Genomic DNA, 27,915 nt, shown 5'->3' with positions numbered 1-27,915 from the left:
AGCAGGCCTGCCGAAGTGGGCTAAAGGTCTCTCCTTCCAATCCATCTGAGTACGTGCTCAAGATTCAGCGCTGGGATGGGGAAATATTTATTGGGCATGGATCCCGAGACCTGTTCAAAGCCTGGCATCAGAGCCAAAGTGGTCAAAACAAGTGCTGAGACCCCCCCGGGGGCTCCCAACCGGTAAAGACACTCACCAGAGCTCAGGTTGAGCTTTAGGATCACGGGTGTGAGGCTGGATCACATGACTAGGCGAATGGGATTATCCCAGGGATGGAGCACACTTGGTTGAGCGCAGCCCAGGATCAGGCAAAAGTCGGTGTCCAGAGCTCTGCGACATCTCTTTCCCCATTCAGCAGTGATCTGCACAAATCCCGTGAATGAGGCACTTTGCTGCCTTTAACACGCAAGAAGACAGGTGCTTTCACGGCGGGTCGCAGGACCTCATTCTGCCCCCCGCAAGATCGTTCGGATCTTGAAGCTATGAGTCGAGACGTAAAAATAACCGATTACTGGCTATTTCAAAAATGGGGTATGTAAGAAAAAAAGTTGTTGGCGAATCTAAATGTATAAGAAAGAGGAATGTTCTGTGCATGGAGCCGCAAAAAACAGAACCGGCCCCAATGAGAGACAGGCAGCAAAACCTCGCTGCTCGGGGGGTGAGCAATGAGGAAGGGGAACCAAGCTCCATCCTCATGGGGTCTAAACACCTGGGAGACAAGTTACAGCAGCCGAGCTTTAGCTGCGTAGGAAGCTGGAAGGAAACCAGAACGCACGTGAAAGCTCATGAGTACACGAGACCCACCCAGGAAGGAACGGTCGCCTGCATGCCACCTCCTGGCAATGGGTAACACTCCAGTTTAGTGGATGCAAATGGCATTTTACAAAAGCAAAAAAGTTGTTGACTGTCACACCCAGTACAAAAGTGGTTCCTCCTAGAGGAAGCTGGCCTTGCAGCCCGAATCAGTTTATTGATTTATAACAATTAAAGACAATTTAACTTTTTCTTTAAAGCAGGTTTAATGGTAATGGTGCCCAGTTCCAGAAATCCATCACATTTCCTTTAAACTAGTAATATGTCTTATACTCTTGCGTCTGTTTCTGTAAATATTTCATAATGCTTGGCAACATTTACCATGTATCTGGTGGCTGCGTAACACTAACCAGATGTCCTTTGAAGCAGAATGATTCCACTTTGTAGCTGACAACAAATAACATGCGCTTTTATTACACGGTAAACAGTTGAAGCTTTAACATGTTCTTTTTAACTCCTTTCAAGTTGTTCGGCTGCAAAACTTCATGCATCCTCTCTAAACCCACGCAGAAAAGCCTGAGTTACCGCTACAAAGCCAGATTTTGAAATAACCATAACCACACTTGAAAGAAAATATTCAAAATTAACAAGTCATCAACAGGGAGCAAAGGGTGTGTGTGTGTGGGGGGGGGGGGGATGTAGAGTCATTTTGGACAATTCGGAAACAAATAAAAGTATAATCTAACGTGAATCATCCAGCGGCAATGAGAAATCACCATAGCAGCTGTTTTACAGGCGGATAAAAAAAACACACGCATTCTGTAGGTCTTACAGATCTATGTATCTCCACCCACCCTGTTGCCAAGCACAGTCTTTAATAGCTGCTGTTTTGGTTAAGAATGAAGGTAGGCCTATAAAAATTATTTTTGTCAAGAAAGAATACCAAGCTACAGTCATCTGAACCAAAGATTACATGAAAGCTGGGACTATTCCAAGGCCCTCCCAATAAGCCACTCCATTAAACAACTTTGTCCCAGTCTTTTCTATGAAAACTGCATGTTAATGACATATCCAGGAACAGAGTGCAGTGCCAAAGACAAAAGGTAGTAAACATCCCAATGTGTCAGGAGCCTACAAAAGCTCTTTGCAGGAATACCCTGGGTAGTGGAGTCAAGTGCAAGAGCACCATGAAAGCATTTCGAAACATGATGAAGTCAGAAGATGTGCGGAGATACAAGCAGTACAAAACGATAGCAAAGCAAAGAACAGGGTCAAATCAAGGAAGAACTACACTATACCAATACCACACAGATTTTCCTCTTTGCTAACTGGACACTAGGTTCCTTGCCTTCCAGATCGCAAGGTAATTTTTTCTGGGAGTCAACCTAATCATTTGTGGAAGGAAAATGTTGAATGTCTGGAGAGTGGATTTGGTTGTAGGAAGAACCTGCGGGCTGAAGCGAAGAGGGACGCTTTCAAGGCTGCGTGTCGGGAAGAAAGCTCCGCACAAGTGCGGCCTGTCACCAGGTCTCTAGCCAAAAGCTACCCGATGCTGCGCGAGAAAGATGCATGCAAACACAACAGGCCACTCCCAGGTTATTCTTACACACAGACCTACAAATGAACTACGGAAATGATCAACAAAAACACACGTACATGTAGAGAAAAGGGATAAATTTGACATCAAAAGAAAAAAAACATTCAAACAAGGCACAGAAAGAAAGAGATAAGCCATCTTGGAACAAATGGCACCCCGCCACTATTTTGATACGCTTATCTCAATCAAAGACATGTTACTTGTCACTGTTATCTGCACAGACGCATTAGAAGATTTGTCAGTGTATCTTACAGGAAGACAGAGAGCAACATACAAGGCAGCAAAAACAGTAGCCTAAAAACCTGCCTCACAGAAAAAATGTTTATTTCTATGCTTAAGTTCTGCAAGAAGGAAAGTCTCAGAAAACGCTCTACAGGGGTGAAGCTGCAACAGGGCACTCTTCTCAGATGAGAAAACAGATAGCACTCCGAGAGACAAGGCCTGACCTTTTCAACTTTTCAAAACAGAAAAAATGAAACGGCTAAGTGAGTTATATATAGACATCTCTTCAACCACATGCTTGAAATTTAATGAAGGCTCCTAAACCACAGCTATGTACCACAAACACCTCATTGCACAAAGGCTCCGATAAGATCTCCATTGTATTTTACAGGGAATGTGAGAGAACAGGGCATCATCCTCCAAGCCAGAATAATAATAATGGTCTGGTTTTAGTACAGAATGGAAATGGCACTTGCAAGGGGATGTTATAGATTAAGAAAGCAGGGAAATTCAAGAAAGTGGTTTATGGGTACTTTTGAGCTAGGTGGGGAAGCACAGAGAAGTTGTTAAGGACTGATGCTCTTAAATGAAAAGGTACCCTGTCCTCTCCAGTCCACCCACCCAGCTGTATGGGTGTCGGCATTGATAGAGTGATTCTACAATGGGTCCGGATCCCATCCGGGGAAGTTGTGCTCTCTGGAACAAGCCTAATTCTGCACTTGGCCAGTCTGGCCTTGACTTCACTTAATGGTAAGGCTTGTATGCCGTGTTCTTGTCTGTAGCCTGCTAGAAGAAGGAAGATCCATTCTTTATTTTGAAAATCACATCACACTGGCTGATCGGGTATGTTCTTATGGAGCCTTCGGTACTTTCTGGGGAAAGGCTGAAATCAGGTCTCCTCACCAATCCATGAAGGGCCAAGTGCACTGTTTGAACATAGGAAGGCTCCCATCCAGAAAGCCCGGTCTTCAGGCCAATCTGTTACACATGCATGTGCTGGTGGAAATGGATTAGGATCCAATGAAGTCATAGAGCGCACATAATATTTACTGAAACGCACACATTCCTCACAGTACTGGTCTGGGGCCGCAGAGCTCAAGTACATACCACGCCACCCTATAAATCTCTTGCTGGATGATGACAAGAAAAGAAGATCGAAGCCAAAACAAGACTATTGCAGACAGAAGTGAGCGGGCGACTTAGAGCTAGCCACACAAACACCATTTATAGACATGCTTTCAAAAACAACAACAACAGACGGTTTTCAAGGATATTAACTGAAACTGCTCCAATCTGGCAAATGTAACAGTGCCATATTTTATTAATATAGATTTCTACATCACTCTAATTTTAATATGCCCCTTATTTTCCTAAGAGATCATTAGTCTCGGGATGTAGTTATAGGGAGCAGCAGTGTCTGGACTTGACTGGGAAAGTCCACTGCTGTTTTTACACAGAGCAGATGCTGGCTTGGCGTGGTCAGCTCGGTTTACTGGAGTTGCTTTTATGTGAAAAGGGCAAACTGAGCAAGCCTAACTAGTGCGTTTACGACAGTGTAAGACCATGGTGAATCACGAGCTGAGTACTCTTTTGCCTTGGGTACACTTGACTCCAGCCCTGCCCGTACACTCCCGAAGGAGTTAAGAGAGCTTGCGCTACTTTGTCAGCATCTTGGGCCTGTGCTCCCAGTTCATCAATGTCACTGGTATCTCCTCCCTGGACTGGGGTGAAACTGTAGGGATTTAAGTCAGAAAACCCTTCCGGCCTGCTTTTGTCCCAAGCCAGACTCGGATACCTTGTGGGGCCAGAGACTCAAAGCGTGGTTCTGACTCAGTTGCTTGCAAGTAGAGGCCCACCCAGTAACGCCTCAGACGGACCTCTCATTAAGAGCGTGTTTACACAACCCCTTGGGTTCCACACAAAGCAGCCATGTCTAAGTCAAGCTGACACCCAGAAACTCATTTACTTTACAGCTACCTGTTTCTGGAACGCAATGATGGCAATTATATCCGAGAAGATCCGTGTCTGAGAAGGTACTTTATTACCAACCACTGCACCAAGCCACCAACTCGCTGTCTTCAGGAGACACCTTGTTATTCTCAGTTAGCCCGAACACACAACATCTGAATGGCTCCCACATGGCCCCACTGCGCAAACAAGCCCCAGTGAGGAAGAGCAGAGGCTCATTAACACCAAGTATCAAAACGAGGAGAACATGTTGAACTGTGCCTTCTATTTTTAAAATGCAATACTGCTATACTTCTAAGAAAATGAGAACCTTAATTGCTAAAAAAAAATTCTGACACTATTCTCAGTTTAAATGAAGGGGGTTCCAGTTTGCGGTTTTTACTTTATCCTGTTTGCAAGCCACATGTTGGGGATGCCTGCAGTGACATGTCACTCAGGACTCGGAGACCGTACAAAAAGCCGAACAAGTACAACGCTTTGTGTTCACGTCAGATTCCTAGGCACATTTTCCCTGAATGTACAACGAGGGCACAGGTGGTAGAGAGGGAGAAAAAAATAAAATCAGGACTGGGTTTTTCAACAACTTCAGCCCAAAACACTCAAGACATAGATAAGAATTAGACAGCCCAAACTGAGAAATGCTGAAACATTAAGTTTACATAAGTTTGTCCCCACCAACTGCACCGATGTTATCAGAATCAAAGTTTTTCCTTTGTCCCAGAAACCATGCTGGTGTCTTTTAAGTATAAATAATTTTGTGTCCAAGAAGTACAGCCTGATCTACTTCAAGGCATTACACTGCTGAAAGACAATATGTACTCTTATTTTTTGCCAACTTAATTACTGTATTGAGTGCATTAAAACATTCTTCCAATCACCAATCACTAAAGGAAGGTTTTCTATTCAGGAATTACATTTACCTCTTATCATCAAAACACAGTTTTTAAATCAAGGTGGTAACAAGAAAAACAAAAAGTGTATCCTGTTCTGTGCTCAAATAGAGCACAGGCTAAAGACCATTCTGCCTTTGGGTGAGCCTCCTAATTTTGAAGCTTGTGTGATGTTTGGAGGAGTTCCAAAGAAGCCTTTATGTCACAAAATTCCTGCGCTATATAATGTTGTCCAAAGAAGTAATTAAAGGGAAATGATTCTGGGGAAAAAAAGAAGCAGAAAAATTCCAAGCATACCCCAAGATTCCAGCTGTTCAGACGTGCTTCAAGGTCACTGTCATCGGAAGAGGTCACAGGCTTCCTGTGTCGATCGTCCTGGAAAAAAAAGACCAACAAAGAAAACAGCTTTAATTACTGTCTGAGTGCATGACTCGTCACTCACACAATTAGCAGTGTTTAGGCTGTCGGGCTTTGATCTTCAACGCAATGCATTCGACTAACAAGCGGAAGTGGAACGCATGAACTGTACTTCCCCAGCACAGAAACTGGTGCAGCACGCAGGTCACCGAGCTGGCAGCCCATCTGAAGGCTGGGAAGAGAAACAGACAGCACCTAACATCCCCATGAAGCTGGAAATAAAACGCATTCATTGATGGCATTTAACACAGACATCAACGAGATTTTTTTAAATGAACACTTTGATATAATTACCTTAATATATACCATATGTGGGTAAATGAACATATTATACATACAGTGTATTTTCATTTGAGTTCCATTATGTTAGAATAATAGTCACAACAGCAACTTAATGCCATAACTTTGAAAAGCTACTGGGAACAACAATCATCATATTTATTTCTCAAAGATGGCTCAGAGACTTTTCTCATCTGAACTCGGTGAAAGTTGTTTAAACACCAACCCGCTGTTCCCTGAAAGCATTTAATGTGACACATTTTCAGACTCCAGGAACCATCTACATTCAAATGTCTTTAAATACTGCCACAGAGCACCAGAACGTGTTCATGTATTCTCTCCCATTTAACAGATTCTGAAAAAGCAAATTCCAGTAGAGGAGCCATATTCTCTCTCCCTTTGCTGTTTTGACTTCATGTAACAGGCTGTTTAGGAGCCCTCTGTTTCTCAGCCAGATGCTATTAAACACATTCTTATAATTTAAACATTTCCAGAAAAATGTTTATCCAAGATATATTTTTTTTCTTCTGGATTCAGTTCTGACTTCTCAAATTAAAGCAAAATACACAAAGGTTTAGCAAGTCACACAATAGGAACCTTTGTCAAAAAAGGCCATTATTGGAGGACTCCAAATGCCAGTCACCGGTATCCCTTTACAACTGGTGGTCCTGGTGCTGACACCCAGGTCTACTCTGAACAGATTGCAAAATAAAGCAAAATGAAAATACCTTCGAAACGGAAAAGTAACCCAGAATTGTTTTCATGTCACGGTCTATCCTACTAGTGCCTGCACTTTGAGGAAATTCCTTTCTGTCTGCAAAACAGCCGAGGGACGAGAGAGTGATGGAAAAAGAGCCCGGCCCTCCCAAGGTTAGATAGTTAGATAATACTTTATTAATCCCGTAGGGAAATTGATGTGTTATAGCAGTCCAGCCCAAGACAACCAAAACAGACATCAGAATAGTAAAACAAAAGACAACAAAATAAATAAAAATAAATAAATACATAGGTGTGTGCAAAATGTGCTGATCATAGTCGCTGTAAAAACAATAAAATATGTGCAAAATGTGCATAGGTTTATACAGACTGATTGTCCAAAAAGTACAATGGAGTAAACATGCTGTCCATAGAGGAGCAAATGAAGGGCTAACAGTCCTAGCCTAGGGCAGCGTTATACACCCTGACAGCCGCCGGGAGGAAAGACCTGCGGAAACGTTCCCTTGAACACCGTAGCTGGAGCAGTCTGTTGCTAAACGTGCTCTGCTGCCCAGTAACAGTCCCATGAAGGTTAGTCTCCTCCAGTGAAAAGGTTGAAGAAGACAAGAGCCATCACCCGCTAAATTTCTGCTGATTGCACTGCACGATACCAGAAAAAAGACAGACTTTAGCCCCGTGTCACGTGATTTCATCTCAGCTCTAGTGTGGCTGCAGACACCTGTAACTGTATATAAGTAATGATTCCAGTAAGTGTAAGTAAGCAATTACCCTGCATACGATCTCCAGATCCTGGGGGACAGTGGTGACATTTCAAGAGAGCTGGCATGTTGCCACCATGATAAAAGCATTGACACATTCCTTCAAAATCCAGACTCAAAACCTTCTTCTTTAGAAGAGCCTTTACTTAACTGGTTCCATTCTTTACCGCTCTGCTCCTAATATACTTAGTACCACTGTCCACAATCTCCTCTGTGTATTGTAATTGTGTTTTATCTTGTGTATTCTTTTTATTTACTGTTGTCATTCTGTAAAGCGCTTTGAGAAGCCACCTTTAAAGGTGCTTTATAAAATAAAGTTTATTATATTATTTTGGGTAGCGGTTACTTAATTCTGCCTCCTTCCAAAAAAAGGGGTGCATCCCTATTGAAACAGACAGGGGCGGGAAAAAAAAAGATGATGTGCTTACGGTTTGAAAAGCCACATGGTTTTCTTCGTCTGATCTTCCCGTCACAACGCTGGAGCGGGCTTGCGATGTTAACTTTTCACTGTCCGTGTGTCTTCTCCTGAAACCAGTGTGGAAAATAGCAGCCATCAGCATTTCAGGAATTCCATTTAAGATGTCTACAGCATAGGGGTGCAGATACCAATCAGTTTAAGAGAGTAACCGTCGCACAGAGGCTCCAAGTTGCACAAAAGAAGAAAGAACAAAAGATACATATGGTTGGACAAAAGTTTTGGTTAAACACCAACACCAAAACAGACTGACTAGATCACAGGTTAACACAACTGGAGGGGCCAGCTCACTAATATTTAATTTTCCATTCTACACCCAACCGGAAGGAATTCTCAAATTATTTTCTACTGACAAATTAAACAAGTTACTAATTACACGTGCTCTCTAAAGCATATTATATTTAAGCTGAATTATATGTGAATCTCTCTCACTAGGTATGCAATATATTTTTACAACTAAGCTATTTCACAGTTCAGATGTGTTATACAAGGTAACGAATTATGCCTGGGAGAAATAAAAACCGACGCTGACTGAATGTTAAAAGTGTTAAACGGGTAAGCTTTTGCCTTATGAAGCTAATTCTTATACTTGTGAAGAAGAGCAGCTAACCCTGCTTATTTCAGCTGGGCATGGTTAAGATTTGAGATCAGAGAATAAGGAATTAGGTTATGGTTGTTTAACATGGCTGCAGGAACTTTGCTGTGAAAAAAATTCTGCAATTTACTGGTTGCTTTTTAAAGTGTTTACACTTCGCCTTGTACACGTACAGTCTGTGGTCTACAGCCAGGGTTTTCTTGGGGGGTTGAGATACAATGAAAGCGCCCAGTTCTCTCAACCTCACTGTTTAAATTTGAACAAGTTAATCCTGTGTATGACAGGCTGACAGAAGCTGCCAAACGCACAGAAAGAAAAATCCTGGAGCAGTCAGGCACATACTTCAGACACTGAAACTGTTTGTACTTCGTGTTCGACAGGCACAGCTAATTTGTTTCACTACCTAATTATGAACATTCAATTGTGTTAATTACATGCACTTAATTCTGGTTTTAACCGATTTAAATAATCCTGAGCTAAATGACTGTCACCTAAATAGGGAAAGGGTTGTGTGTGGGGGATGAACTTATGCTTGGCATTCATGCACCAAGTGCAGTGGAACCAGCTGCACTTTTACAGTTACAGTACATCTGTGATATTGCTTTGCTTTTTCCGCTAGAATTATCTAAAGGTCGTGACTAAATCCTTTTACCTCTTAATCAATGAAGAGTTTAAAGCTGCATCTACCTGAAGAAAGGAAATTTCACCTCGCTCTCCTTACAATTCCATACCATTTTTCTTCCTTTGAAAACGCTCTGTGAAGTTTTCATAAAGGTTAAAAATGAGAGAAGCATGTCTTGCTTGATAATAGCACGTATTTCTTAAAGCACAGCTCTTTTTTTAATTGTTGTACATACAGAATATAAACTCCATCAGCAGCCCTGCCTTCAATTCTGACCAAATGAGAATGATCACCCTGGAAGTGAACTAGGAACTTATATTTCCAATACAACTTCTAACGCAAAACTCACACTACACGCTGACACCATCAGTGTCTTCCCAGTGTAAGCCTGCTGCTGCCTGATCTGCCAATCACTCAAGAGATACACTTTGTTGCCAATCCGATGTATCCATGTTCCCTGCTCCCAGCTCTGCCAACTGTCATAAACAGTTTTGCCAAAACAATAATGGACATAACTGGAAACCACAACAGCTCACCTGCTTTGCATAAAGTATGATAAACTTAGCCAGATGGCACAGAAAGTATGTCAGCATGCTCGAGCAAGAACAAAATGGTGCATTTCACCCTCATTTGTTATTAAGTCAACAGGTGGCATAAAATAGCTAAATCAAATGTGTCCAGAGGTTTCAGTGTCCAATATCAAAGGAAACAGAGACGAGGCTACATAAAAAGGAAGGTGTGCAAATCTTTGAAAGAAATTATACCATGTTGTCCCACATGAGATATCCAAAAATACAATAAACAATCCGTGGTACATTATATGGGGGGAAAAAAAAGCCTTTTTCACATGAGAAACTTGGAATTAAAATGATTACTCAAACCACAAACTCTATTTATCCACCCACCTCTTTTTAAAAAAAAGTTCCTTAGCAAAATCCCCTATTCTTTTACAGTGAATACAATTATGTACACGCTGACTCAGCATTATGGCAACTATGTAATGTACGCCGCATGTCAGTTCTGGCGATTTCTTGCAACGTTTCTTTCAGTTCTTAGTGCATGCCAAACACAATAAACAATATGTCAAAATGAAGTGATGAGCGTTTAAACTCGGAGCCCAGAAGCAACATGCAATAGCTTACAGTCAGCACGTAGGCTTTATCAAAGGAGCAGGAGCTCTTCCAACCTCATGGGTCAACCTTGCAGAACGCTATCGGCTTCCTGCTGCTGCACTTTCCCATGAAGCCCCTGAAGGCAAAGTGACTCAGGAAGCCAGGTAAAGGTCACCACCTGCTGGCCAGTCAGAGAACAGAGTGTGTGACCGCCGACAGCCAGCCAGAACACAAGGGCAAGGAACTCTTAGATGTTGTCGTTCTAGTTTTAGCTCAATCTCGAGATGGGGGGTGTCACAGAAAACTGACTTAAGGCTGTATGGGATCCCAGTCGGTCAGAGAAAGAACAGAAAAACAACCAAAAAAGCAAATAAGTAAGAGGTGGATCTAGCTCAGTGGCACACTCACACAACTCCTTCGGCTGTGTCCCAAGTTACAAGCTCTGGGCAGAACTATTTCAGTGGCACCTGAAAGTGTTTGGAAAGAACATTCCCCCGGCTCCTGAACTAGCATTCTAGCTTCTTTGGCTGTCCAGAGGCAAGGCTCAGGCTAACAAAGGCAGAACTTTCATCACCGAGGTCTGGAACGGCTGTGGCCAAACAAACTAAAGAACGGAAATCTGTCTCTGTAGCCCGTTGCAAGAGCTGGGTCAATGAGATGATCCCCTCATTTGCAATGGAGAGGATTATTTTCCATAGGACAGGCAATGCGAGGCGATTCCATAGGATCTGGGTTCCCTTTCTTGAATGTTCTGACAGAGGTTGAGCTTCTCTGAAAGGTAACAAGTTATAAAGGTAACAAGATTTTGTCCTATATAGTCTTGAGGATGGCCCACAGTCTATGGTTTGACACTACCCCACCAGAGCTTAGCTGGCTTTCACAGGGCCTCTTACTTATGTCAGCAAAGTTCCCCTTCTGAAAGCCCCCAAAAAAATTATCATCTTAATTGGAGTGCTGCCACCGTGGGACACAGACTTCTTGTTTCAATTTTGGTTGAAACGTTTATTTTTGTCCCTGGGGGCAAACTTTACGCAATTTACTTTTCCTGGAGGGAAACAAAAACAATACTAGTAACTAAACAGGAATACAACATAAAAATTTAGCATTAAAAAAATGAAATGAAATATACTCCCCGCTGCAGTCTGTTCGGGTACTCACAGCAAGTTATCAATTAGCAATGTGACACAGAGTCACAAAAGGAAATAAAGGAAATTGCACTTAAGGATTTCGTCACACAAAGAAGTTCAGGTCAACTAAAATGCCAGCTCCTTGAAACTGTCACCCTAGGCTCCTTCGAAAACCAGCTGGAGTAACCGATGGTAATCAACTGACTGTAATCATAGAGGCAGGCAGAGTAGCCCCTTCTTGTTTATGACACCTCTTATTTCTGGTGTAAAAGCAAACAACAACCCCCAGTGTGGCTGGCGTGCCGAATGCCAACAGCAAACCCCGATGGGACTGTGGACTCGGCAGGACAGAAAACTCTTGCCTTCTGAAGCGAAGCGAGGAGGTCTGCGTGTAAATATGCCGTCAACCCATATCCTCTGAAGAACAGCCGGTTTATTAATGGAACAGAACAAAAACGCGGAATGCTTATCAAAATTAATTTGCTAACTCCCAATAATCGGGATGAGTGCGCAAGCTCTACAATAACCTTCCTCTGGCAAGGGCTTTGTAATGTGATCAGAAAGACAGACCGTTCTAATGCCAGACACTTTCAGGCACTTCAGACTTTCCCTGAGACGGAGATTAACTTGGCAATGGATTTCTGGCCACCAAAAGGAACCCTTTGATAATCTAGGTTCTGCTGAAATGACGAGAGAAAAGGCTACTTTAAAAAAAAGAATCATTTTCAGATTAAATATATATCAAAGGAACCTTGTAAAAAGTTAGGAGACGCCAATAGACTATAGTTGCATGCCATAATAAATAATTTAACAGAAAAAATACGTGGCAAGTACCATAAAAGACAGAAGTTTTCTTTTCATCCTTGAGAGTGTAGAAAAATGATTGGGAAGACATCAACGCGAGGCAGAACACATTAATCTTCGTTTTCCTCTAGGTTCTAGGTAAGCTGATCTTTGGAATTTCCTTCATTAAGAAAGGGCCGATCTCTAAACTCAAACATTCAAAGAAAGCAAGACACTGGATACAACAAACTAGAGGAAGACAAGCCCGTGTCCGAGCACGTGGACAGGCGACACCAATATCCTGCTGCTTCAACCGTTTGCTCAGCTCTCTCTCACAACGGTTTTGTCTTTGAAATGAGGGTTCAAGCGGATAAAGGTCTAAACCACTTCTTTTTTTCCAGCTTGCCACTGCTTTTCACCACAAAACACGACCTCAGTTGCCTGGCTGTTCACAGATACACTAATTCTTGGACAGTTGGAGTCGTCCAATAAAGGCCACACACCCTCCAGCACCTCAGCTATCACCAGGGAGCTCTTAAGCCTGCCATAAGCTGGGCGGGCTGGCATGCACATGGCAAAGGGGCTTGTTACCAGCTGCACCATTCTTACAGTAATCACTGGACCCCTTCACATCATCATTATTCAGGGACCACGAGAACGATGCTTTAACCAGAAAGGCAGTTTTAACCTAACAAGTAAATCTCATTTGGATTTAACAAAACCACTTCTAAAATAAGTTTTTTTTTAAAAAAACAGGAAGCAGAAACAGGAAAACTTGTCTGCTTCCCTCACCCAGTACTTGGGCTTGCCTAAGGCGTAGCAAGAACTTTCAAGCTCATGAACAAGTCGATTTGGTCGAGGAGGCATGAATGTCCAAAATTTCAACAAACCAGAGACACAATGTGACCATACAAAGTCATACAAGACTGCATAGCAGGCATAATGAGCAAAATAATAGTGCCTCCTCTTACTCTGACCTACTCAATTCAATAACGATCTTGCGTTTTCCCTCTGGACACTACATCTTTAAAGTGGTTCCTCTCCAGAGAGAATTAAAGCATGTTTTCATGACTCAGAAGAATCATGGCTATGGAAATGCAAGTCCTTGGCATCGGACAGACAGCAAAGGACAAAGATCAGACCAAAGAATGGCAAGCTAAGCCAAGACGTTTCTTTGTTTTAATCTCATCGAAATCTCATCGACACAAAACAAAAGGTCTTAATTTTCTCTTTTCAGATTGTTGCCTGTGATCTGGAAGCTTTAAAGGTTTATTGCAAAGACTATACATGAAAGATAAGCCTTGCAGCTCAGACGTGCCAGGGAGCTGTTGGGGGAAAGATTTTAGAATTCAGGAAGGTGTGTACAGCCAAAGGTCCCATCATACCCAGTGCTGAGTCTTCATCACCAAAAGAAATGAGTGAGAAAAAGTCATGCTCTCGGCAGTCTTGAGGCTGCAGTGTGGAGCACCGACTAGAGCTCAGGACATCATACCAGAGAGTCACAGGTTCGGTTCCCAGGCGAGATTGCACAAGATGTACCTTTGAGCAAAGAATTGACTTTACACAGATTGATGAAATAAAGGCAGCCGGGGTCTGCCAATTGTCACTGGAAATCAGTTCTCTTACAATTAAAGAAGAACAGGAGAACACACTGTAATGTCCTGTTGTCATCCAATCACCCAGTACAACCCATAAACAAAGCTCAGGGAAGTCAGTGGACAGATTTGCATTCCATTACACACCAGTATTAACGAGCGTTTGCGAGCTGAAATGTCTTGATGTTATGTAGATGGAAAAAATAAAGTTGGTTTAATGAAATTCTCTTACGCAAAGAAACAAAAGAACTAAAAACAAAGTAACACTTTCAAAAAATATAACTGCTCACTCAAGGGCAAAGAAATGGATCTGAAACTCTTACCAAGAAGGGCGTTCATGCACACACCGATGCTGAAATACGATTAATAAATTCTTGACACACAATTTGTTACAGAATAGTTCTCGCCTCTTAAGAGCTCCCCTCAAGAGTTGATTATCTGCGCCATTAATGCGAGGAGGAGAATTGACGTACTTGTTGCAGTTTAGTAACACCCATCACAGACAGCTTAATAGGATTTTCTGCGACTTCAGAGAATGCTCCTACTTGCCTTCTGTCTAAAGAACGCAATCCTGCTAAAACCTGGTAATTAAGAGAGGTCCCTCTTCAGCTGCATCTCCCCCTAGTCCTGCCTAATTCCTTATCATCCACTCAGTAAACATGAGGGATGGAGACACTTGTCACTTTTCACAGCCCTGCTGCTTCGGATTCCGACTTCAAAGGAAGTTTTGAAATTATGCCCTTTTTGATGTTGTTGTAATTAATTATATATAATTTTGTTTTAGGAGGCTGCCTTTGGGATAGATTGGAGATTTATTTTTGAATTTTTATTGTTCACACTTTAAAAAAACAAAACAAAACAGTATATGATTCTTTAAAAAAATAAAATAAAACTCCCTATCTCCTAGGGCCTCTATCAACAGGCAACACAAGCTCCACCCTGGGGCCAATCAGTTGATCTCTAACTCCAGATGGTGTGGAAGACTTAATTTTTGAGTTTATGTTGGAAAATAAAAGGTACAGACGAAAAGCAAGATTTTTCACACATGCTGAGATGGCATATCCTTTAGTGTGTGCCACGGACAACAGACAGCGATAGATCACATGAACAGATGAAAGGAGAATTTAATAATGCATTAAAGAACCATTTGTTTCTTCAAAATGCCCATATGAATATTTAGCATTCTGTTCTCTTGATTCTAAGGTTCTCTTTATAATGCTAATCCTGATATACGTCTGCTGAGCTTTGACTCCCATTCCTCACTAATTACTATGAAACCCAAATCCATTACAGCAAGCACATCATTAAAGCCCATAAATGCTGCACTGTCAAAGGCAAGCATCCCTGAGAGGGGTAGTCTATCTAATAGTGCACAATTGCATGTTTTATAAGAAGCTGTAATTAAGATGTGTTTAATCAAAGCAGCATTCTAAATAAACAATCATGAGAAAAAAAACAAATATTCTGGTGGTGGAAAAATGGATGGATACAGCAAGGGAGGCATATAGCACAGATAAGTAGGAGAGTGCATGGTCTTCAAGAAATAACATTTTGAAAAGTAAATTGCCCAAACAAACAAAAAATCACAACTGAGAAAAAAAGCTTCACAATGGTCTATGCCCAGCACCCTTTCCAAATGATTTTTTTTGACAGACAAAAGACAGAAACACTGCTCCTGTGAGGCTGCAGAGACAGGCTGGCCAGGGGACAGGGGGACAGCTCTGAGCGCACAGCTCAGAAGCACAACTCAAGCCGCCTCCCAGACTCCCGCTGCACAGCGGAGCAATCCATTCCAGGTTTTACGAGCTTAAAAACCGTACCGAATACATCTGAGCCTGCGATCCCCATCTCCACGCACCTCTCCACAAGAATGAGGGCTCGGATCCGATATCGCCTGTAGAGCCCGCAGCTTGGAAAACGTGGAATGCACCGGAGCGTAAAAGCGAATCATCTAAGCCCCCGAATCCGCACTGCAGTCTGACGCAGGAGAGTGCCGAAAGGAGAGCCCGGGTACCTGTGCGCACGTGGGGCAGATGCAGGAGACAGAAGTCTTTCCCGGGGGGGCGAGGACCACGGTTCTTCGTTGGGGCCCAGCTCCCCAGTCACCCAGTCAGGAAGTCTCACAGATCCCTGCTCCAGCGGCCTCCCACACAGCGGCTCATCAAAATAGATCGACTTCAAACAAAGAAACAAACTCAACCGTAAAAAAATAAACACTACATTTGTTAGCTGTTAAAATTCTTGTGATACATCAGATGGGGAGGGGGGGGGGGGGTGAGAAATTCTGTGTACTTTCAAAATGATCTAACCTTTCTAATTACGCTTTAGTGAACTGATGAATGTCAGAAAACCACAGGATGGGAACAAAAGAAGATCATTTTGGGTTGTGGGAGTTTGGAACAGGCTACACTACCATGCTGTTGAAGCCGATACCCTGGCTTCTTTCAAGAAACAACTGGATGAGATCCTGGGATCAATTAGCTACTAACTACCAAAAAGGCTGGAGGGGCTGAACAGTCTCCCTTCACTTGTAACCTTTTTCATGTTCTTATTTCAGAGGCCACTGGGCCTCATGGGTGGAGGAACACTGACACCTGGTGGCTAGTCCACGTTACTGCAAAAGAAAGAAAATTAATTTCCTACAAGTATAAACCACTGTGTACTATTTGGAATGATAATAATAACAACAACAACAAAAAATTGCTTTTCTAGACACTAAACTCCAAACGCTTTATGGGTAACGGGAACTCTCCTCCACCACCACCAGTGGGTTGATCCCACCTGGATGATGCAGCCAGAGTGCGCCAGTACGCTCACCACACCAGCTCTGTGGGGAGGAGAGCGTGTGATGAAGCCAGTTCATGGATGGGATTATCAGGAGGCCAGGACCCCCAGGTATTACCCCTACTCATTTTGAAAAAGGCCCTGGGATTTTTAATGACCATGCAGGGTCAGGACATTGGTTTTACATCTCATCTAAAGGAAGGAGCCATTTTTACATTATTGTGTCCTCATCACTATATGGGGCATTAGGACCAAAGACTGCAGGGTGAGCGCCCCCTACTGGTCCCACTAACACAGCAGCCTTAGTTTTTCCCCAGGAGGTCTCCCATCCAGGTACTGGCCAGGCTCACACCTGCCAAGCTCTAGTGGGCAGCCAGTTGTGAGTTGTAGAGCGATATTTAGTTTAGTTTATTGAACAGTGACAGCCCACAGCTCTCGTGCAACACCAGAGTTGGGTAAAATCTAATTTGCATCTGTAGTCCATAAGAAGGACAGAGCCAACAACATACAAACATATAAATTAAAAACATCTAAAGATATAGTGCATGATAAATGGATTTTACAAAACCATATTTCTAAAACAGATATATTACTATGACTTTCAGGGACAGGAAAAACTCTCCTGTCCGGCTCGTGTTGGTGCAGCACTGCTGTCTGTGCCTACCATGTACGTGGGCAGTGTCTTCAGGCTCCCGGGCTCTGGTCTGTGGGTGAACGGCCCCTCCAGGACCCCCCTCCGCAGCATGTGCAGCAACAGCCGGGTGTACAAGTTGCGATTCTTCCGGCCCATGATGCCGGCGCCGGAACCGGACGGGTCGCACAGCTTCTTGATCCACAGAGCGCAGCGCTGTCGCTCTGGGCGAGGAAGGATTACAAGACGGGAACAGAGCGACAAAAGAGAAAACAGGTAGAACACGGGTTCCCGCACTCATTGGTTACACATGAGGGTGGGGCGGGGCAGTGGCTCTGTGGCTGGAAGGTTGCCGGTTGAAATCCAGCGGCCGGCAGGGGAATCCTACTCTGTTGGGCCCCTGAGCAAGGCCCTTAACCCCAGCTGCTCCAGGGGCGCCGTATAAATGGCTGACCCTGCGCTCTGACCCCAAGCTTCTCTCTCCCCGTCCGTGTGCCTGTGTGTCTCATGGAGAGCAAGCTGGGGTCTGCGAAAAGACAAATTCCTAATGCAAGAAATTGTATGTGGCCAATAAAGTGATCTTACCTTATCATTTATAAACACTCCAAACTGAATGGCTGAATAATATTATTATAAACAGGGACAAAATATTTTGGGGCATTGCAGAACATAATGAATTCAGCAAAACATGGCAGTACAGGAGGTTACAGCTGATACCAGTGACTTTTTTTTACCTGATGTGTGAGGTAGTTTCAGGACATAAGGCTTCATGTCCACCAAGTAGTGATCAAATTCCGAGTCCAGTTTCTCCCACGTGTCCTCTTGGCTACTCATTACGGCCTGTCCCTCTGACAAACTGCCATAAAACAGAGATTTGTATTCACATAACCAAACGCATGAAAAGCATATCATTGACAGTATGCCTATTATGCACACATAATCCTGCATTGCAAAAGCATACAATTAAATTTGAGGAAAATTAATCCACCCCAACTGTACTGCTAATGTGGTGCCTGTGCAAAGTACTGTGTTGTTTCCTGCTCAGGTTTCCTGCTATTATTAAAGGTATCACCAAGTTATTAGATAATTAACTGTTAGACAATTCTGTGAAGCAGCCAGGAGTAACCTGTTGCGAAGGGGAGACAATATTTTACACCATCTGAAAGATGGATTCCCTGCTGGAACATGTTACTTCTTTCTGCTTCTCAGATTGGAATTAACCACCACTTGGTCCTTTGCAGCCAACCCACAGCGACACAGCTCACTATAGAAAAGAAAGGAAAGAAACCCTGAAAGAAACCAGGGTGTCAGGTTCAACAGCATGCCTGGCCAGCTGGTTCCAGACCCCCACGACCCCGAGAGTGAAGAACTGCGTCCTGTTCTCACAGTTACAGGCTCTTCCACGGCGTGCCCACTCGTCTCCTCTGTGGATTCCTGAAGGAGCCCGCAGACTTCACTTTGCTACTAACCTTGAGGAACCTCAATACCTTCCCTCTGCTCTTCTGTTCAAGAGTAAAACAGCTCAATTCTTTCAGCCTGTCAGTACGGGACACACCCTCAACCCCAGGGATGTACCAGGCTGGTCTTCTCAGTGTGCCTTCACCCAAAAGCCCTCACTGCTCTGACTCAGATTCACCAGATTTACAGGGTATGCCAGTAAAGCCAACGAAATAAAATAATACCGTTATAAAACACACCCCATTTGATTTTCTAATATGATAAACATCTTAACCAAAATGTTTCTAATCTGTAACCTGCATCCTTTATCTGAGAGAAAGAGTGAGACACAGAGCGTTTCGGGAAGATGTCAAACTCCTTACGAACGACCTGACCGCCATTAATCTCAACCGCTTCATGCTGGAGTAGTTCACTGCGTGATGGACAACTTCCTTTAAACACAGAGAGGGCGAAAAGCTGCAGTACTTGGACGGCATTTCGCGTTTTCTATTCAACACAATACAATAAAAGCAAAAAAGGATGCGTCCTGCCTAAAAGAAGAAGTAAGAGCTGAATTATACAGAATATTCTTAGCATTGAAAGAAGCTAACTTTAGAAGGACGCAATTAAATGAGTATAAAATAAAACATAATTTTAGTCTGGAAAGTAAATTAAAGCTAAAACTAACGAGGACTACCGCAAAGACCTTGTGTTACAAGCAAACACCACAAACACAGTCGATATAAGGTTATTCATGAGCTAAACTCGACCACACTATCGTTTCTGCCCGACGAAAACAGGACCCGAAAACATAAAAAAACAGCAAACTGAGAAGCTACATTCTGTCGTGTACATAACAAAATAAAGCATCTTCACCTCTTAGTGAATTTCACTGAACCCGGCGAGGAGTGTAAATAAAAAAAGACAACTCAATATCACTTGCAAGAACTTTGACAGCCGCACAGATTTGCAGCTCCTCACGGCTCCAAACGGTTCAAAACTTCCATCCCAGCCAGCAGCACCGACGTCACATCCGATTTCCGCAAACAAGTGCGCGTCGGTTTCCATGGCGACCGCGGCCTACAAGCTCCGCAGCTCGGGCTGCTTCTGCTGCTGCTCATGAAGAGCAGGAGGAGAAGGGTCTTACGGTCATTTTTTTTTTCCCCACCGGCCCTGCGTGTTAATATTGTAGTTCAATTCCACACTTCGTACACTTGAGAGTTCTGCACACAAAAAAGGAAACATTGTGGCCCCAATTCCACCCTGCATGGTATATGTAGATATATATATGCCAGTTCTATATATTGTAACGCAACGGGGGCTCAGGCGGGAGCCCTTGCCGCATCTGGTCGGCCCCTGCACCCTCCGGGGCTCAAACCCGGGACTTCCGCGTCTCTCTGCAGCGACCTAGCCCCGTGAGCCAAAGAGAGATCTCTCCACAGCCCAGTAGCTGTGGTCCTGCTATCACAGGGAAGGGCGGTGACGTCACCCGCTCTGGTACGCCGGCTCTTACACACACTGCTTGTCGGCCGTAAGCGTTACAATATATATAGAACTGGCAGTTGGAAAGAGGGAAGAGAACTTGATGGGAAGAACTGAAATGAGGATGTTGAGATGGATTCTGCAGATTTCGATGAAGGATAAGATCAGAAATGAAGAAATCCGTAGACGATGTAGGGTGGTGGATGTGGTTGAGAAGATGCGAGAGGCGAGGTTACGGTGGTATGGACATATCATGAGGAGGGAGGTTGAGGAAGTAACAAAGAGGGTAATGGAATTTGAGGTGGAAGGTAACAGAGGAAGAGGCAGGCCTAGAAAGAGATGGATAGATTGTGTGAGAAAAGATATGGAGGTATGTGAAGTGAGTGAGGAAGATGTGCTCGACAGAGACAAGTGGAGAAGAGCAACCAAAGCAGCTGACCCCAGGACAGTCTGGGACTAAGGCTGTGAAAAAGAAGAAGAAGAAGAGGTTTCATCTAATTGATGTTGATAATTGATCATATACAGTAACTATAAATTCGTGGTTTCTAATGGCTCAGGCTTCAATTAGCCAGTGCTCACTATGAAGCTGTGATGTTATGGGTTTTAATTAGTCCATTAAAGGCCGTTCAGAAGCAGCACAGCCGCTGACAGGCCGGGAGCGGGTGACGTCCAGTCAGTCTCTCGCTGTGGGAGACCTGGAGACATCCCGAGCGAGACTGGTCACGCCGGACGAGCAGGCGGGGAGCAGGAGTGAAAGACGAAATCGACTGGCGAGCTGGCCTCGGCCAGCTAGGCGCACGGATGGTCGACTCCAGACGGACTGTACTGCATTGCCGGTTTTCTTCCCAGGTTTTTGCATGCCGGAGACCCGGGAATGTGGATCTTATGGGCCTTCATGCATCTCTGAACCAAGCTGTCAGCCAGTCCCAGAGAGGAGTGGGGCATCTTGACAGCTGCATGTCTCCTGCAGGTATCCCTCAACACACATTAATGATCATTAATTAGCACTCAGTATTAACAGCACAGTGGTGTGGTAGTTAGTATAGTTGCCCTACAGCTGGTTTCCAGGGTGTGGTGCCTTCCGTTTGGAAGTGAATTTATTCTTAAAAAGCTCAGCGTCCCGGCGTCAGCGGAGAGACCGATTAAGTAACGTGAAATAAATGCCAGGTGACACTTTGCACCAGGATAGGACGGTCCTGATCTGCAATTTATCGCCCAAAAGCCCTGTCGGCGAATATCAATACGGATACTGTCTAAACGTCTTACTGATTCTTTTATTTGAAAAAAAAAATGGGAGAGTTGCATTCGCTAAAGGACATTTCTTCCAGTTGTTTGTCATTTGAATCTGTAGAACCAGACACAGCTGAAATATTTATAAACTATTGTAGAAATAAAGGGAGATTGGGGGAGAATAAGGAGGTAGAGACATAAAAAGCGGTGTTATAAACACAGTTTATTATTTTTGTTTCATGGTATCGTGAGAGAGAATGATGAGGAATTAACACATCTTAATTTCTGAAGGTAATGACTTGTAATTTAACTTGTATTCAACTGCACCAGGTTCTAGAAAACAAAACACAAGATGTTAATAAATTAGTTGTCAAATTATTACTGTTGCAAATGTTTATCTTTTTCATGTTCTATAACATTTCTGAAACTTTTTCTGGGTTTGAGGAAAATCCAGAAATCATAAACAAAAAAAAACGTTTTACAATGTTCCTGAAAACGGTTTCACTCTTTGTATCCTCGATGTCAAGTTATTATAATGCAGCTAAATGAAAAAATGGTTTAGAATATACCAAACATAGAAGATAGTAACAGCATATAAGAAATGTAATAGTAATAATAATAATAAAATAATAATAATAATAATAATAATAATAATAATAATAATAATAGTGCCAGAATGCATCTATAAAAAATATTTTATATCAATGAATACAATTTTCTATTGCCATTCTCTCACCTTTGAAGCATTCTGGGATATTCAGGGTACCATCAACACACTGGGTCACCACTGGGTACCCACACTTCTTTTCCTCATTTTTGCAGTAAAATGCCACATGTTCAGAATGTTGCACTCGTTTCTCAGGCAGGTCTTCAATCCATATCTTTTTACTACTATAAAAGATGCGTCCTCTTCGAATATCAATTATACAGGATGCTGGGTTAAAGACGAAACAAGACAAGACATTATGTTCAAGAAATGGAAGGTCAGCTTTTTGAATTTTGGAGAGAAAGAAAAAGCTTTCTTTGGCTTCTCCAAAAAGTGGGTCCAGTCTATTGCTGAACATCTTCCGCGCCTTCTAAAAACCTGCACATTCAGAGTGAAACTCAGCATCCTACAGCCTCTCCCTGTGCCCTGCGGTTGTCAGCATTGATGTACTGTAGCACACACAACTAATCACATCCCAGGTAGATAGTTTTCAAAATATTTGTTCAGCTGCCCTTTTGTGTCTTGCCACAGGTGTAAGACATCGAGCTTACATGTCGGTACAGTAACATCTGAAATACAGTAGATGAACGGCTTTGAGGGTTTTTTCTGCATCAATTAATATTATACTGGACACAGAAATTATGAGGCAGCACTCTGGCTTCTCCAGCGTCCTTCTTACCCACCTCTGCAGACTGGCTTTGCGGACCAGTTTCCCGTTTTCTCGCACTGGATTTCCAGTGGGCCATCCGGAATGAAACTAGGGTTGCAGCCGTATTTAATTTTCTCTCTGTAGCCGTAGTCTCTCACGACAGCGAACGTCATGAACCCGCTGGGTATTCCGCTGGGGAACGGGCAAGTCACGACTGCAAGACACAGAGGGGGAGACGGGCACCTGACCTCTCTCCTCCAGACAGGCTGCTCTGCTGTTCTACTGAGAGCTGGTGTGTGGGGAGAGTATTGGATCACTGTGGCTGCCGTCACGTCCTCCAGGTGGGGCTGCACACTGGTGGTGGTGGAGGGGAGCCCCATTACCTGTAAAGTGCTTTGAGTGGAGTGTCCAGAAAAGCGCTATATAAGTGTAAGGAATTATTATTATTACTGTGAATACCCATCCTATACACAGTACATGCGATATGCACGAGACCTGAGGCACCTGTGGGCTTGTTTCTCCTGGCGAGACAGCAGCACAAGGAAGCTGTGAGCTGTCCAATAAGCCCTTTGGACAGCCAGTTCATGCCTTCCCACTGGCAGCCGAAACTTGTTGTGATTGGTACGGTGGTTATTGGGAGTTTATTTTTTTTCTGCTGTGCGTTTAGTATGGTATAACAATATGAACTCATTAGACAGGCACTTGTATTCCAAGTGAGAGAGACCAGATGTCACCTGTGGGCACCATCAACCTGCTTACAGACCCTCTTCTCAGGGGAAACCGGTTCCCTGGCTGAGCTGAGCGCGAGGAGGCGCCGCCGGAGCTGTAACTGGGACATTCCCGCTGACAAGCCCATTTCCCGCTCCTTTCCTGAACCACCAGCCCGCCACGGAAAAAAAAAACTAAACCCACAGAAACAGCTTTCTGGCCACCGTCGGAGGCACGCAGGGGCTTTTCCAAAGCACACTGATTGTCCCGGCCAGGAGAGCAGGACCTGTACTCACTTTTGCACTCTGGAGGCTTGGTCCAATTCCCATTCGCCTGGCATGATCCGAACTCATTCCCAAACAGGGCGTAAGGCGGAGAGCACTCATACTTCACCACATCTCCGAACTGCGTTGTGTTTCCTGTGATTTTCTTGGTGTGGTGGATCAGTCCGTACTGGGGTATGTCCGGGAGACCACAGGTTACGGCTGAGGTTCGCAAGAGACACAGAGCACAGGCACACAGCAGGCCCCTGAATGAGTACTGTCCATATACAGAATACTGGTACCTGTCCTTTGGCACATACAGTACTTTATACTGTGATATAATAGCAGTTTGTATTCTGTGGCAGATTACAGGGGGGAAGCGAGCAGAAGTAATTTGATCATTTCAATGCAACAACATATTCAGTCAGACTAAAAAAATGGGTTCTGTCTAAGAAACAGATGGTCTATTTCGGGGGTGTGTTTAAGGATTTTTAAGTAACGAAAACACAACGCTGGCCCTCCACAAATGTAAATTACTTGCAAAAACCGCAATGCTGTTTGCAAGGTAAATGCTGACTGTCTCATGATCTTGAACCAGAAAAAGCACTTTGCTGCTTGGTGTCGCAGCAGTTTCATTCTGCTGAGAGACTCAGTGCAGATCTATTGAAGAAACTCACCACTGCGCCGTGCATTGATAAAAAAAAGGAAAATTCCCATTTTGCACTGAAAACCTGTATCGCCGAGCGACCGGGCAAGGGCCTACTTTCACAAACGGGCAGCGGCTGGCTCCAGGTCCCGTCGTGCTGGCACTGGCTGGTGTGGGCACCCTGAAGCACGTACCTGCGGAAAGAGGGCAAAGAGGAGGGCTCAGGCGAGCAGCTCCGGGCTCAGGTCTAGATCGAGCCCTGCTGCCCAGAAAGCTTCATTTGAGCTCCAGCAGCCGACTCCGTGGGGGAGGGCCCTGGGGAGAGGACACGAGTCCCAGCATGCTACTGGCCAGGAGCGGGAGCTGCGGTTTGCCTGTGGGTACCTGGTGTGGAAATGGTTTCTCAAAGTGCCGCAGCCCCTCCTTACCCTTCGTGGCAGGTAAAATTCACGACGCTCTGGAAGCTGATGTCAACGGGAAACTGGATCTGTCCGTTCAGCAGAGGTCCTGGTACGGGGCAGGATTTTCCTGAGGAAACCAGGTTTTTTTTTTTTAAACATCAATCTAAACTGCACCAGTTCAAAAGCAAAAGCAAATGTGTCATGTTTATTCAGTAGCTGAGTCGGGAGTTTTATTCTACACCCCAAAAAATAAAAGCCGATCTGATTTGTGCAGAGAAGCAAGTTTCCAAAAATAAGAGAACTGCGGGTCAGAGTGGAAGAAACCCTGTGGTGACTGTGGCTCTCCTCTTTACGAAGGGCTGCCCTGACTGCACGGTGGCAGACCATCCAAGCGAAGAAGCTGCTACAGGGCCACGCTGTGAGGCAGGCATGGCACATAGCACTGCACTGTACATGCTGTGGTTTACCATTGCCCTGTTAAAAAGCAGATATTACATCAACTCGATGGGTGCAGGAAAAAAGGATTCTCCTGAGATGTTATGCACTAGCCTCGGTAAGGCAAAACCAATGTTATATTTAAAAGTAAATTGCTTTTATTCTGAATTTCCCCTGGAATTTCACAGTTGCACAACAGCCTGTTTTGCGCTGTAAATAACTGAACAAACAAAAAACCTCAACACTCCACAGAAGCAGCAGCTCCGGCCAGGAATGATGGAGTCACACCTCCATTTCACCAGCTGACCTCAAATTTCATGGCGCTTGGTCTGCCAGAAACCTCTTGCTCTGTCCCAGTGGGCAGTGTTTTTTTACCAGTTAACCGTGGCCTGGGAAGTCACACATTTCACTGCACATGTTAAGTGTGAAGGTCTGCCCTGTGCTGCTCTGTTTCAGCGTGTTTACGGAAAGGCCTGCCTGCGATGTCGTTGCTGCAAACTGAAACTGGAGATTTCCGATGCGGTAAGAAACTCACGGGAGCACTTCAGAGTTGGTCTGCTCCAGGCCCCAGACAGGGTGCAGACCACCTTCCTGGAGCCCCCTGTGGTTTTGTATCCGGGCTTGCAGGTGTAAAAGGTCTCCTCTCCGGCCTCAAACACACGCCTGTCGTCTTCCATCTCCGCGTTCTCTATCAGCGGGGGGCGCCCACACACTGCAGATGCACAGCCAATACAGTGTGATGTTAATCTGCACGGTGTGCTTTCAGAAAAATATTTTACTACTCTTAGATGTTAAACGTATATTAGGACACTGTTGCAATGCAGTTGACAAATTCTGGTTACAAAACCTTTATTTTACATAAGCACAGCAGATATAAGACAAAAAAGCTCCAGCTGAAACTGTGGCATTGGAGTGTAGAGCATTAATGAAATTGTTTAATGAACTCTAATGTCTTTCATTTGAACTTGCATAGCTTTCTTCGTGTTCAAGAAGGAGGACAGGCGACCAGCCCAGTGCAGTCGTTATTTAGCTGACCAAAAGACTGTGGGTCATTGTTATCCATTCCATTTAATAAACGTCACTAATTCTTTCAGTCCGTTTACCGATTTGAGGTGCCTGTGGTTTGAGCCATTATCTTGTTATTTGTAAAATAGTTGTTCTTAATTTTCTAAAGAGGTACTTATCTATTTCAGAAAACTACACCCATGGAGTTCTTCCAAGAAGAAAATTATCTGGGCATAGATAGACATTCCACAACTTTAATAACTTTATCCCAGAATCCTTTCAGAACAGGACAGGTATATAATACATGTGTGTAATGAGCTTTAGTCTCGCCACAATTTTGCCAACAAGCAGTTGTGTTTCTTGTATTATTTTATTATGTTTTTAAAAATCTCATCTGAGTTTTCCATACACATTCCCTCCAAAACCAAGAGTTAGTTGTCTTAAAAGTATTCAGAGAAATCTATTTTCAAACATAAGAAAGTAATTCTGCTCGTAGCTCATTTTCCTATTTGGAAATCACTTTAATTTCTCCTACACTTAATTCATCTCACAACAGATGACTTCATTGACCCAACATATTCTTAATGTTTAATTTATCAAACAGTTTTGCTACAAACTGAATCAAAGGATGAATTTCATCAAAGGTCTTCTTGATTCCCTGTATCTTTGTAATGTAACTCTGATTATATTTATATAATATATAAATATATATATTATATACAAGGTCGCTCATGGCTACAATACTGCTCAATGAGAAGGCCAGCCAGGACCTACTGTACCTTTGACAGCGTTCGCTGAGGGCTGGAGGGAGACCTCGCAGAGTAACAGCAGAGCTAGTCCCCACAGCATCTTCCTTGGCAGGGCTGAGGACACAGTCGCAGGCACAGGGTCTGTCCTCTCCGGGAGAGCTGAGCCGGACTAAGAGATCAGCCTGCTGACACCGCTGTTTGTCCACCTCAGATGAGCCAACAGATAAGAGCAGATAAGCCTAGCCAATCATTCCATAAAAACACCAACCACAAACACTGCTGCAGGGCACACAACAACAGTAATAGGAATAAAAATCATCTTCAGGCACATAAGTACAGTATAAGGATACTGAACATGTCTAAACTGAAAATAGTCCATTTTCAGGACTAAATAAAAAATAACTTCCAACTTAATAATGAATAATTCTGAACGATATGCATGTCTAGAAAGCAACATTCTTCAGCACAGATTTAAAATAGCGCCCCGCTTGAACTCAGCCTCCACCTTTTCTTCTAGATGTTTCTAAATTCTTCTGGACATTAAAGTATTATAAGTAGTATCAACCCTGGGGTCTCCTTTCTCTTCTGATTTGATCAGGGGTCTAAAGTCCAAACCACAGTTGTATTTACCCAAAGTTGAAAAGTAACTCTCTTGAAATCAATATTTTTTAAAGGCAGCAAAAGAAAGCAAAACACCTGGGGTCTGCCTGCATGGTCAGTAAAGCCTGCTCTTTGTTTGCGTCCCTTAATACTGTGCTGGCACCCACAATCATTAAAGATACAGGCTTTGGGAGCTGCAGTTTTCTCAGATCAGAAACTTCTGTGTATAAAATAACAGACAGCACTGCGGTAAACACTATATCATCTGCCCAGAGGGAG

At 43.7% G+C, this 27,915-nt stretch overlaps 2 protein-coding genes across 6 annotated transcripts in view; both read right to left on the bottom strand.

The window, feature by feature from the left end:
* The window catches only part of cep112 (centrosomal protein 112), a 144,387-nt gene extending 124,619 nt beyond the window's left edge, over positions 1 to 19,768 (bottom strand). For all 5 annotated transcript variants that reach the window (XM_015356208.2, XM_015356211.2, XM_015356214.2 and 2 more), the window contains exons 1-6: positions 19,639 to 19,768; positions 18,060 to 18,181; positions 17,359 to 17,549; positions 15,925 to 16,085; positions 8,030 to 8,126; positions 5,728 to 5,805 (exon numbers count right to left, since the gene is read on the bottom strand). In XM_015356208.2, the coding sequence (XP_015211694.2) occupies positions 5,728 to 5,805; positions 8,030 to 8,126; positions 15,925 to 16,085; positions 17,359 to 17,549; positions 18,060 to 18,159 (627 nt within the window). In that variant the 5' untranslated portion in view covers positions 18,160 to 18,181; positions 19,639 to 19,768. The remainder of the gene's footprint in view (positions 1 to 5,727; positions 5,806 to 8,029; positions 8,127 to 15,924; positions 16,086 to 17,358; positions 17,550 to 18,059; positions 18,182 to 19,638) is intronic.
* Positions 19,769 to 21,677: 1,909 nt separating this feature from the next.
* LOC102686358 (ntl-dependent gene 5) lies at positions 21,678 to 27,614 on the bottom strand. The gene is made up of 9 exons (XM_006635479.3): positions 27,542 to 27,614; positions 27,067 to 27,242; positions 25,818 to 25,994; positions 24,875 to 24,974; positions 24,564 to 24,640; positions 23,834 to 24,022; positions 22,864 to 23,043; positions 22,211 to 22,408; positions 21,678 to 21,807 (listed from the first exon to the last, which is right to left on the bottom strand). The coding sequence occupies exons 2-9, from the start codon at positions 27,134 to 27,136 to the stop codon at positions 21,743 to 21,745; spliced, it is 1,056 nt and encodes a 351-aa protein (XP_006635542.2). The 5' UTR covers positions 27,137 to 27,242; positions 27,542 to 27,614; the 3' UTR covers positions 21,678 to 21,742.
* Between the last annotated feature and the right edge of the window lie 301 nt (positions 27,615 to 27,915).

Source organism: Lepisosteus oculatus, chromosome 9 (genome assembly GCF_040954835.1).
Source record: "Lepisosteus oculatus isolate fLepOcu1 chromosome 9, fLepOcu1.hap2, whole genome shotgun sequence".
Classification (NCBI taxonomy): Eukaryota; Metazoa; Chordata; class Actinopteri; order Semionotiformes; family Lepisosteidae; genus Lepisosteus; species Lepisosteus oculatus.
The sequence above is the reverse complement of the archived record's forward strand: the minus strand, read 5'-3'. Positions and strand labels throughout refer to the sequence as shown.